The 11,911-nt window shown below is 47.7% G+C and overlaps 1 protein-coding gene across 9 annotated transcripts in view; it reads left to right on the top strand.

Annotated features, from left to right (window-relative positions):
• Positions 1 to 8,970, top strand: part of LOC103611380 (endonuclease domain-containing 1 protein) — a 19,308-nt gene extending 10,338 nt beyond the window's left edge. For 3 of the 9 annotated variants that reach the window (XM_017728018.1, XM_017728019.1, XM_017728017.1), the window contains exons 2-5: positions 3,641 to 3,774; positions 6,448 to 6,607; positions 6,658 to 6,817; positions 8,240 to 8,970. In XM_017728018.1, the coding sequence (XP_017583507.1) occupies positions 6,483 to 6,607; positions 6,658 to 6,817; positions 8,240 to 8,785 (831 nt within the window). In that variant the 5' untranslated portion in view covers positions 3,641 to 3,774; positions 6,448 to 6,482 and the 3' untranslated portion in view covers positions 8,786 to 8,970. The other 6 variants (XM_017728023.1, XM_017728021.1, XM_017728020.1 and 3 more) reach the window with 4 other exon arrangements.
• The last annotated feature ends 2,941 nt before the right edge of the window (positions 8,971 to 11,911 follow it).

Here is an 11,911-nt window from a genome sequence, read left to right on the forward strand (position 1 = left end):
TGCAGTCACTTTCTCCAGAGGCCTTTTTGGAGTAGTTAGCATGCCCAGGACTCTTTTGGGAGTACAGGCTCCTCTCAGAGGCTGATCATTTGTAACTTCTTTCCAGTGATGCTGCAGAAGATGCTCCCTGGCCCAGATCAGCTCTGAGACACATTCTTAGCACCACAGTTGCAGATTCCATTCACATTAGGATCTTTATTTTTCTTTTACTTACTGAGCAGAAATCTTCATCCTTGAATGAACTGTAGCCCTCCCAAGGAATACCCCAGCTCCAGAACTGATTTCCCAACACATTTCCCTGTGTATGTGGTTAGAGGAGGCAACCTCTGGTGTTCCAGGAGTGGGGAACACTTGTAGCAACAACACAAAGCATCACAGAATCACAGAATGGCCTGAGGGTCTGCAGGGAGAGCCCTGGGCAGATTTGGGCTGTGGAGACAGGAGGAAAGGGAAGCAGATGTGCCAGGGAAGGTGTCTCACCAACGTCACCTTTCAAACCTAGGAGTGGAAAGTGCTCCTTGTCTCATGCACCCACCCATTCTCCCAGCACAGGCTGCAGGCTGGATCCCAAAGGTCACAAGTCAAAATGAGAGCAGTCAGATTCTGAGCTTCTTTCCCTTTAAAGCTTTTGTGTTCATGCAGGAGGGGCATGTCTGTGATTTCTCTCAGATTCATTCATTTTCATACACTGAGGTCACAAAAAATGGGATCTTGACCATCAGAGACTTCTGCTCTGGGGTAATCTGTTTCATTACACGCATCCTCGGTGCTGACACTGTTTCATCTTCTTTCCCTTTCAAGCTGATCAAGCCAACTTATCCCAGGGACATGAAAACAGAAAAGTTCCTCAGAAAGCAATACAAGATCAGTCCACAGCAAATTGGCCAGAGTCAGGCTATCACCCAAGACTACAAGAAGCTGCAGGGTTTGGACCGTGGCCATTTGAGCCCCAGTGGCCATCAAAGTGGCAACAACAGCAAGTTGGCTACCTTCACCCTCACCAACATAGTGCCCCAGAACAGCTCTCTCAACAGAGGTGCCTGGAAGGACTACGAGAACCAAACGATGGCCCAGAGAACCCAGGGCTGTAAAACCACCTATGTCATCACGGGTGCTGTGCCTGGGAACACCTCCATTGCCAATAATAGGGTTAACAAACCCAGCCACATCTGGTCAGCTGCCTGCTGTCAGACCAACACCAACATGAAGACTTGGGCGGTCATTGCTGAGAACAACAAGAACCAGGTCCAGAACCTCACACTGGCACAGCTGGAGGCCAGCTTGTCCCAGCTCTGTGGGAGGAAAAATGTTTCTCTGTTCCACAGTGCCTGCCCCCGCTAACAAACCTCATATTCTGGGTGGAAGAGGCTCGGCGTCTTTTTCCACATGTCATAGAATCACAGAATCACAGAATGGGTTGTGTTTGATGGGACCTTAAAGATCATCTTGTTCCATCCCCTTCCCTGGTGCAGTGACACCTTCCACTACACCAGGTTGCTCCAAGCCCCATCCAACCTGGCCTCAAACACTTCCAGGCATGGGGCAGCCACAGCTTCTTTGATCACCCCATGACAGGGCCTCACCACCCCCTTAGTACAGAATTTCTCCCTAACACCTCATCTAACCCTGCTCTCTGTCAGTGTGAAACTATTCCCTCTTGTTCTGTCACTCCATGCCTTTGTCCAAAGTCCCTCTCCACATCTATTGGTGAACTTCAAGGTAGTGGAAGGGGATCCAACTTCCCCCAGAGCCCTTTTTTGTCAAGGCTGAACACCCTCAACTGTCTCAGCCTGTCTCCATGGCAGAGGTGTTCCAGACCTTGGAACATCTTTGTGGCCTCCTCTGGATTCCACTGCAGTAGGTTTGTGTCCTTCTCATGTTGTGAGCCCAAAATCTGGAGGCAGCATTCCATGTGCAAGGACAAGATTCTGGGCAACCTGCTCGAGCTGATCCTGCTTGACCAGGGGTCTGGAATAGAAGATCTTGAGAGGTCCTTCCAAAACCCAACTACTCAGTGATTATGTGATTGTGGGACATGGTTTTGTTTGCTTGCTTTTGAAACTGCACCTTGAGAGCAGCAGCTGAGGTATCAGACAGGCAGGCTTTGCCATCAGATATACAGGATGCTTTGAGCAGCCAAAGCTGAATTCCTGTGACGCACTCCTTGGATACCTTGATTCTCTGCTCTGCTTCTGAAGCTTATCTGCAGATTTATGGAAAACTGCTTTGGGGAAATGTATTCAATATATTCAATGTATTCAATTTAATCAATGTCATAATCGAAAGATCAACATAGGACAGGTCATTTACTTCCTGAGTAGTTCACAATAAAAATTATTTGCTGCAGTGCTGGTTTGCAGGGTCACCTCATGTATAAGCCACAAATTTCCTCTTGCTGAAATTTCTCCTACCAATAACATCACAGTCCCCAGAACATCAGTGCAATTTCAGGCTGAGGCACCTCTGCAGACACCTCTGCTGTACCTCAGGGGCTCCCTCTGACTCGCTCACCCACCTCTGCACACCTGCTGGGCCTTGAGACCACACTCATCCTCACCACTGCTCATCCCAGGCTCTGGAACCATGGGTGATTGACCACCCCTGTGAATCCCAGCTCCATCAGCTCCCTGAGGTCCTGAGGACCTTTACCCCTGACAGTACCCGGAAATGCCCTGCCCTCCACAGCAAGCTTGTGAAACACTTGGGAAGCCAAAACCAGAAAGGAATCAGTTTCACAGAATCACTGAATGATAGAATCCGAGAGGTTGGAATCGACCTCCAAGGTCATCCAGTCCCACCATCCTCCCAGCACTATCACTGTAACCCTTAAACCACTAATCCATATCACCCAGTGCCAAATCCAGATGCCTCTGAAACACCTCCAGGGGTGGTGACTCCAGCACCTCCCTGGGCAATCTGTTCCATTGCCTGACCCCATGACAGTTGAAAGCTTTTTTTCTAATATCTAATCCGAATCTCACCTGTCTCATCCTAAGGTCTTTTCCTCTAGTCCTCTCACTACTGGCATGGTAAAAGAGACCAACCTCAACCTTGTTACAATCTCCTTTCAGGTAGTTGTAGAGTGCCCTGAGCCTGCTCTTCTCGAAACTAAAATCCTAACATCTAATCTAACCCTGCCTTCTGGCAGTTTGAAGCTGCTCCCTGTTGTCCTGTTACTCCAAACCCTTGTCAAAAGCTCCTCTCCAGCTGAACCACTTTCAGGTACTGGAAGAGGCTCTGAGGTCTCCCAGAGCCTTCTCAGCACCAGGCTGTGGCATGAATAAGGGCTCTTACAAGCCTTTGCAATGAGGCAAGCGAAAATATGCAGCCTGACCATGCTAATTGTATTCTGAGAGGCTGCAGAAGAGCAGACTGTGAACATCTGGGTGTACTCAGAGACAGAGCAGTCAGTCTAATGCCACAAGAGATGTTCTGCCAGGAACGGAAACACACATAGGTCCCCATTCATGGGGAATGAGGAAATGAACAGAGAAGTCACCAGACCCGGTTATTTTCTCCTGACATGTGATGCTGCAAGAACCTGGGAGAAATCCTGAGGAAACTGCAAATAGCAACCATCACCCCACTTCAGGGCAGGCATGAACAAATCTCTTTGAATAACAGAAAATCTTTCTTTCAGTGAAATTCCCTGTTTATCACAACAGGCAGATTTATGACCAGGTATATATATTGCACTGGGACTCCTGAGGGATCAGCCAAGCGCTTCTCCAGGCAGAAGAAGAAAGGTTGCCTGTTCTGAGACTCTGTTTCAAGGTAAGCTCTTGCTCCTTTCTCACCATTTACTCCAATATTCAAAGTCTTTCCTGAGCTTTGGAGTAAATATATATAGACAAAGCCTAGGCTGGAGTTGCTGAGTTCCAACATCTGCCCTCCAAGGAGCAATCAGTGTTTATGCATGCACTGAATTTTGCATCTCTTTAACACTTTCTGTAAAGGAGGGCAAGGACAGAAGGAATGATTTGGGAAAGAATTTCAAGCCAAGCCACCTGGAAAATTAACATCAAACTGTTGAATAAGAAGGAGGAGTGAGTTTATTGAGCACCAAAACTCCACCCATGACCTTGCAAAAAGCCTCTGGGCAAACACAGGTGGCTGAACTCCCGAACAAATTAATTTTCAACTTTGTTTGGGAAATCTAACAACTCTTCCTTCCCGGAGATCATATAAAAACAGCCAGTCTCAGACTGCAGAGAGGTATTTGAGAGTCCTCTGCCACTTTGGGGCTGTGAGCAGAGTCTGGTGCTGCTCTTTCCCACGGTAGGTTGGTTTCTCTAGATCTGATATTAAGTTATATATTACGTTAGTTAAATACATTTTTTCAGCTCGTGGAGGGGGTCATGCAAAAGGACTTTTCAGGAACTTCTCTGCTTGATTTGGGGCAGCTATGGGCATGCTCTGCACAATACTGCAAAAAGTCACTACTTGTTCCTGTTCTTAATTTCCAGCTTACTGGTCACCATGTTCCTGATCTGGGGTTGCTAAAGAGAAAAAGGACCAGATGTCTTGGGTCAGAGCCAAGGGTATACGTAGCTTAATATCCCAATGTCAGCTGAGAGGCAGGACCCGAAGCTGGATTACTTTGGGTTCAGTATTGGACGTGACTGGAAGAGCTGTGTGTCTGTGTGAACCTGGATGGGGCCAGAGACATGTAGGAAGTGCAGCATCACTGTTATTTCCCTGCCCAATGCCCCATGAGACTAAAGCCCAACTCAGCACTGAACGTGGCTGAGCAGAGTCCCTGCCCAGCTGCAGATCTCTGCTGTGCAAGGTCCTCAGAGCATAAGGGAGTGAGAATGGCCTGAAGCTGTCAGGGGAGATTTAAGCTGAATATCAGGAAGAGGTTTTTCACCCAGAGGGTGGCTGAGCCCTGAACAGGCTTTCCAGGGAAGTGGTCACATCATCACACCTGCCTGAGTACAAGATGTGTTTGTACAATACTCTCAGGCATATGGTGGGATTTCTGGGGCTGTCCTGGGCAGGGCCCAAAGTTGGACTCGATGGTCCTGATGGGTCCCTTCCCACTCAGCATCCTCTGTGATTCTGTGAGATCATGTTTGGAAGTAGGGGCTTCCAGGCCCTGGTTTGTTGCAGGATTTTTTCTCCAGTGCCAGTGCAAAAGCTGAGCTCTTGACCAACTCAAGTAGGTTGCAAAAGGTGACCTTGTCCCAGTGCCATACCTCAGTTCCATGATAACTGTGCTGTGAGAACTGTTTAGGCATGGGGTGTGTTTGGAACCCGCCTCAGACAGACTGAGTTCCCCAATGCTGCCTCCTCTAGGCACTTAAAACCTATTTTAGATTTCACCCTCTCATGTGAAAAAGGGAGATTTACTCAAACCCTTAGTGTGTGTTTAGTCTGTTAGTGCCACATGAAAGCCAAAATCCTTCTGCCTTATCAGTCTGTTGGTGTCCTGTTGTGGGGACCCTTCACTGAGTAGCTCTCTGGGTTGGAGGGTTTGACTGACTTGTTCAGGGTCACGCACCAACCAGAGAAACCCCTCCTGGGTCTCTACACCTTTACCCACTGCCAGAGACTGCCAGCATCCTTGAAGGACTCACTTTAACTGTTTAACTGTAACAATAAAACTCTTTATTAATAAAACTGTGACTGGTTAAGGTTTGAGGCTTGACAGTGAAAGTATCTGACTGCAAGAAAGATATTCAAAGCAATATTCAGATAATTCAGAACAACACACTAATAAGCTTTAATCCCCAACAAAAGCTGGCTTGAGGTAATCATTCAGCATGCATAAAGTAGGATTCGTACCCAATAGGCATCCCTGAGTGAGAGAAGGCAGGTTCAGCCCATTGACTGATCCCAGAAGTTACAATGGAGTCTACCACCACTTCTGTCCATTTTAAACTCACTTTTATGCTATTTCTTTACATTTAGGTGGCATTTGCATGTAGTCATACATCTTTCTCAGTGAGGGGTTCTCATGCCTTGGGGGTGGATATCTCAGTGACGTACCTGCAATAACCTTGGGATGGGGATGTGCGTCAGTTCAAGGAGAGGAATTTTGCCATGGTTGTTGATTCAGCAGCAGGACATCTTCATTTTTCTCCCATGGTCTTCAGCTGCCAGGCAGATTGTCAGCTAGAAAATACCACCAAGGTGTCTCCTCTGCAAGGGTTTTGACAGAGCCTGGCCGTGGTGTCTTCACTCCACTCCACGCCACTCCACCCGCTGTTTAGCCCTCCTCTTAGATTTGGACCTCCTTGTGTGTGGGAGGCCACATGTGCTGACTGTGCTTCATCCAGGGAGAAGCAACCATATTTTCCCCTGTAACTTCTGTACCATTATCCTTTTCTCCCCAGTCATCTCCCTACACAACCCTATAGCGCTGATGATTTTTCCATATCCAGGAGGACAAACTTACCCCCTCCTTGGTCTCTCATAGTCCCCTGCTCTGCATTTGCCTTCCAGGGGAGCAAGAGCCCTTCACTTGAAATCCTCCCACGATGCTGCGCCTGCTGCTGCTGCTGCAGGTGTTGGCCAGCTGCCTCTGGCTGGGACACAGCGAGGTCTTCAATGACTTTGCAAGTTGTTCTAGGTTTTTCTATGAAGGGTTCACCCCAAATAATGCCAAACTTCATGTCCTCAGTTTTTTTTCCGGGAGACCCCCCCAAATGAAGGCCTGGAGCCACAGAACCCAGCCTGGATCTGCCAGCGCTTCAAGAACCAGTATTACTTTGCCACTCTGTACGACAGGAAGATGCGTATTCCTGTGTACTCTGCCTACATCTACCAGCCTGGACCTGGCAAGAGACCTAAAACATGGCTGGTTGAGCCCCAGGTAAGTGTCTCTTACAGCACATCACCCTCCAGTCATTAAAAGCAGTATTAAAATAACCATTTCCATTTCCTCCCACACCCACACACATGCAAATGGACACACTGGATGGGATTCTCCTCATTTAACTTCAAACACCTGCACCACATGGTTTCTCTGATGCATCTGAGACATCAGAAGGAGGATGGGATGAGTCATATCCCAAAGGTGCCCAGTTTTCTGACTTGACCTGACAGGAAGAGCAAATCAAATCAAATTGCATTGCATTCCAAAGTCAAATGATTCCCCTCCCAGTGCCCTGCTGTGGTGGGTGACCAAGTGATGGGGAAAAGGCATCCAAGAGAGCCTAAACTTGAGGGACCAAGAGTCCTGCTGGGCTCTGATCCCCACTTTGCCCTGATCTGTTTGGCATCCCTGGCAGAGCTGATCTGCTCCCAGTGCAGAGTCAAACAGGCTTTGTGTGTGGTGTGAGAAGAGGGAGGAGAAACTCAGAATGGGGTGAGATGGCCCAGGGACAAAGCCTCGGCAGGCACAGTCCTGGAGATGAGAGGGTCAGGTTAACACTGGGGGGATCTCTGGAGTGACGTTTCAGGCAGTGGAAAGTGAGGAGCATCAGTGTCAGTCCATTCAGAGATGTTTATTTCTCCAGCCGCATGGCCGGAGCTCTGCCGAGGAACTGTTCCAGTCACGGGACCAAGGGTCCTTCTGCCCGCGCAGGGAACACAAACCAACCAATGGGAACGAGGCTGAGCAGGGGCAGGGAAACCCCGTGTCTGTGCCCTCAGGGCCCCTCTCCCAGGGCTACACGGCAGGGGAGGGACCCCAACACTGGAGATGAGAGGGTCAGGTTAACACTGGGGGGATCTCTGGAGTGATGTTTCAGGCAGTGAAAAGTGAGGAGCATCAGTGTCAGTCCAGTCAGAAGGGCGTGATCTCCATCCACAGGAAGTTGTCCCTAAGCCCCTTTGGCTCAAGCTTGTGTGGAGGCACTTGGTCCAGAAGGATCCAGCAGACAGACAGAACTTCACAAACTACAGAGCTCTCCCAAACATCTTTCAGACAAACTTCAGACCTTTAGGAAAACAGGCCAAGGAAATAACGGACACAAAAAGAGGAAATTCCTGTCATTGCTAAGGACAGAGTGGCAGGGTTGATTTAGGTGAAAATGAACCACAGAAGAAACCCATATGCACTGTTTCAAAGGAAGGCTAAATATAATGCAGTAAATGTGAAATAAATTTCTGAAATAAAAAAATATTTGCATTTGTTTCTCATAGGAACTTGAGCAACTAGTCTGGTATTGTACCACATCAGGACCAGACAAAAACCAGGATCTTGACACTCAGAGACCTCTGCTCCAGGGAAATCTGTTCCATTATTCCCATCCCCAATACTAACCCCTTTTCCTCTTCTTTTCCTGTCAAGCTGATTGGCCCAACTTATCCCAAAACTATGGAAAAAGAGTGGACACTCTTAAATCAATACAATGTCAGCTTAGAGAAAATCAGCCAGAGCCAGGCTATCCTTCATGACTACAAGAACCTGACAGGTTTGAACCGGGGCCATTTGAACCCCAATGGCCACCATGATGACTACAGCAGCAGGATGGCTACCTTCACCCTCACCAACATAGTGCCCCAGGATGCGGAACTCAACGGCGGCGCCTGGAACAACTACGAGCAGCAAACGATGATCAGGAGGACCCAGGGCTGTACAACCACCTACGCCATTGTGGGTGCTGTGCCTGGGAACAACTACATCGCCAGGGGGAGGGTCAATAAACCCAGCCACCTCTGGTCAGCTGCCTGCTGCGTGGTGGACAACAACTACATAAAGGCTTGGGCAGTCATTGCTGAAAACGACAAGAACCAGGTCGAGCTCCTCACACTGGGGGAGCTGGAGGACATGTTGACCGAACTCTATGGGAGGGGACAGGTTTCCCTGTTTGATAGTGACTGTCCCCGGGAGTAAGCTTCCCATCCTGGGTGGAAAAGGCTCAGGAGCTTTTCCCACATGTCATAGAATCATAGAATGGTTTGGGTTGGAAGGAATTTCAAAGACCATCCATGTAGTCTCAACTCCCATGCCATGGGCAGGGACACCTTCCACTATCCCAGGTTGCTCCAAGCCCTGTCCAGCCTGGCCTTGGACACTTTCAGGGATCCAGGGGCAGCCACAGCTTCTCTGGGCAACCTGTGCCAGGGCCTCACCACCCTCACAGGGAAGAATTTCTTCTTAGAATCTAATCTAACCCCACCTGCTTTCAGTTTAAAGCCGTTCCCTGTTGTCCTGTCATTCCATGTCCTTGTCCAAAGTCCCCTTCTCTTTTAAAACCCTTTAGACACTGGAAGGGGATCCAAGTTCTCCCAAGAGCCTTCTTTTCTCCAGGTTCTCTCACCCTCAGCTCTCTCACCCTCTCTCCAGAGCAGATGTGCTCCAGCTTTCAGAGCATCTTTGTGGCCTCCTCTGGACTCCACTCCAACAGCTTTGTGTCCTTCTTCTGTTGTGGGTCCCAGAGCTGGAGGCAGCACTGCAAGTGGGGTCCCAACAGAGCAGAGTAGAGGGGGTAATGGACTGTAGGGGGGGAACAAGACAACCCAAGACTTCCAAAGGTCTCTGACTCATTTCCAGAAAGGTCTGACAGAACAGACTTCATATGATATGATGTGAGAAACCTGTCTTGAGGGCAGGGAAATTTATCCATAAAAGGGTACCCGCTGCCATGTACTTAGAGAGTAGTTCAGGGACTAACATACCAATTTCCCTGCCAAGTGTCTAATTTACTAATAAAACTTTGTGAAATTTTACCGATCTTCTGACTTTTGTCGTTCCTTTCGACCATGAACATTTAGGGATCCTGGGGGGTCCCTTTCCCTTAAAGGTGGTTTTGTGGGCAGAATGGGAGCTTCAGGCAAAGGTTAATAGAGAAACCTTCCCACTGAGTCATGAGGTGCAGAAAGGACCCTCTTGCCTGGTAAAATCCTTCTCAGAGAGGTGTCTGGATTCAGCTGAATCTGATCTTAGCCCTGGACTTTGTCAATGGTTTAGGTCTAAAGGATTATATAGATGTAATTGAAACTTTATACAACTTGTCCCACAGGTTTGAGGATTGCAAAGCAGATATATTTACATAAATATATATGACTTATGATGATAATGATTAGGCAAAAATATCTTAATCAGAATTATTTAGTTCACAGTATGGAAGCTGTAACTACCAGTGTAATACTGTGCACTATGAAGCAGTATTGAAGTGAATACATTAAAGCAGTTATATTAAAACTTGCAAAAACAATTAAGTAGAGATTGATGTTACTCACCCATACCAATGACCATGGTCAAATCTCTTTGGCTCAGCCTCAAGAAGTGACCTGGAGAGTCATCTCCACTCCAAGGAGGAATCTTCACACACACACTCCAGGAAAGTGTTTGTTAGAAGACCCTGCCACTAAAAAGTGGGACTGGGCTTTTTCAGTATAAAGTGATGGACTGTCAGTCAGATGTCTCCAGACCATCTGTGTCAGCTCAGCAGCTTTAGATAAGCTATTAGTAGTATAACTTGTTTGTTCCTTTATTGGCTACTTTTCCAGGTCTACTGTATCCTTATCTCACCCTCAGGATGTTTAACTTTGGGATTGATGAGTCTGGCTGGTTCCAGCATTATTCAACAGCAAAAGCAGCATGATGGCCCCTTCTCCATTCACCACTGGGAGCTTGGCAAATAGGCCATTGCTCAAGTTGTTTTACCCCATTCCAGTCAGAGCATCCTGCTACAGGTGGGATGACACATTTTTGGCATCATGTATAGGATGCCATGGTTGAGGGGGCCCATACCCCCCAAGGATATCATTGCTTTATCCATGATAAATTCTGGACAGGGAGGGCTAGGAGGTTATCCATTGGCTGTTAACAGCTGGATGGCATTCAAGCAGCTGCAAGCCAAGACTCCCCAGGAAATGTCAGTGCTTGAGTGCTCCCCAGTTTTGGAAAAATTGAGAGTATAACATTTGCATTGTCATCTGGTGATGAGCAAGTAACATTAAGACCAGTAATTGAAAGTAAAACCAGAGATGATTTTCGAGGACAGCAAATTTCTACTAAAATGGTGCCGTATATGATGACTGAGATGTCAGAGTCCCGGGAAAGATACAGCAGAGATACATGGGATGAAAACGTATGGGGTGATTCTGATGACGGAGAACCAGGTCAAGATGATTCTTTATCTCCTTCAACTTCCCCCAAATCTACTAGTCATTGTCAACAATGAATAAAATTTCTAATAGATAAGGGAGCACAAATTCAATATCACAGCAGCGGCGAGATGCCGTGAAGTTCTGTTTATGACCCAGATGGAAAAGAGTTAAAACCATTGCAATAAATGGAGCAACTGTCACCTGTCAATCTGATAAGGCTGATTCATGGCTCCTGGGTGGGAAGCTGGTGTCAGCTGTCTTTGAAGTTAAAGATCACAATGAAAAGCTTTGGGGTTTTGATGTTCTGAGTGATTGAATCTGGCACCTGCTGGATGGCTGTGTGTGGTGCCTTGGTCCAAATGTCAACAGTAACCCTAAAAGAAATCCAGACTCTGCAGTGTGCTCGCCCTATGTGGCACCTGCACTTCCTGATTCAGGCATTGCCAGAGTATCACAGTGCTGGATACTTGGTACCGTGTAGGGTGGGGTTTCTGAAGTCCTAGTGGAGTGAGCCAGAGAAGGAAGCCATATGACCTGTTCCAGAGGAAGGCTGAATATGTTTCCCTAAAGAGGAACAAAAAGATCTTGAAGTTATGAAAAAAATAATCATTGAAGCTTATTACATGTAGCAACTCGAGCAAATAACCTGGTCCTGCACCACCACATGTGGCAGCCTCCACATTTAGCAAGGGGTAAAACTTCTGTCTTTTTGTAGAATCATAGAATCATAGAGTGGTTTGTGTTGGAAGGAACCCTAAAGATCATCTCAGTCTCCAACTCCCCTGCATGGGCCAGGCCAGCTGCCACTAGACCAGCATGCTGCAAGCCCCATCCAGCATGGGCCTTGTCCTCCTAGAGCCTGGACACAGGACACCAGAAAAAGCTTTGACTGCAGTCACTTTCT

This window comes from Corvus brachyrhynchos, unplaced genomic scaffold (genome assembly GCF_000691975.1).
Source record: "Corvus brachyrhynchos isolate BGI_N302 unplaced genomic scaffold, ASM69197v1 scaffold182, whole genome shotgun sequence".
In the NCBI taxonomy this organism is placed as follows: Eukaryota; Metazoa; Chordata; class Aves; order Passeriformes; family Corvidae; genus Corvus; species Corvus brachyrhynchos.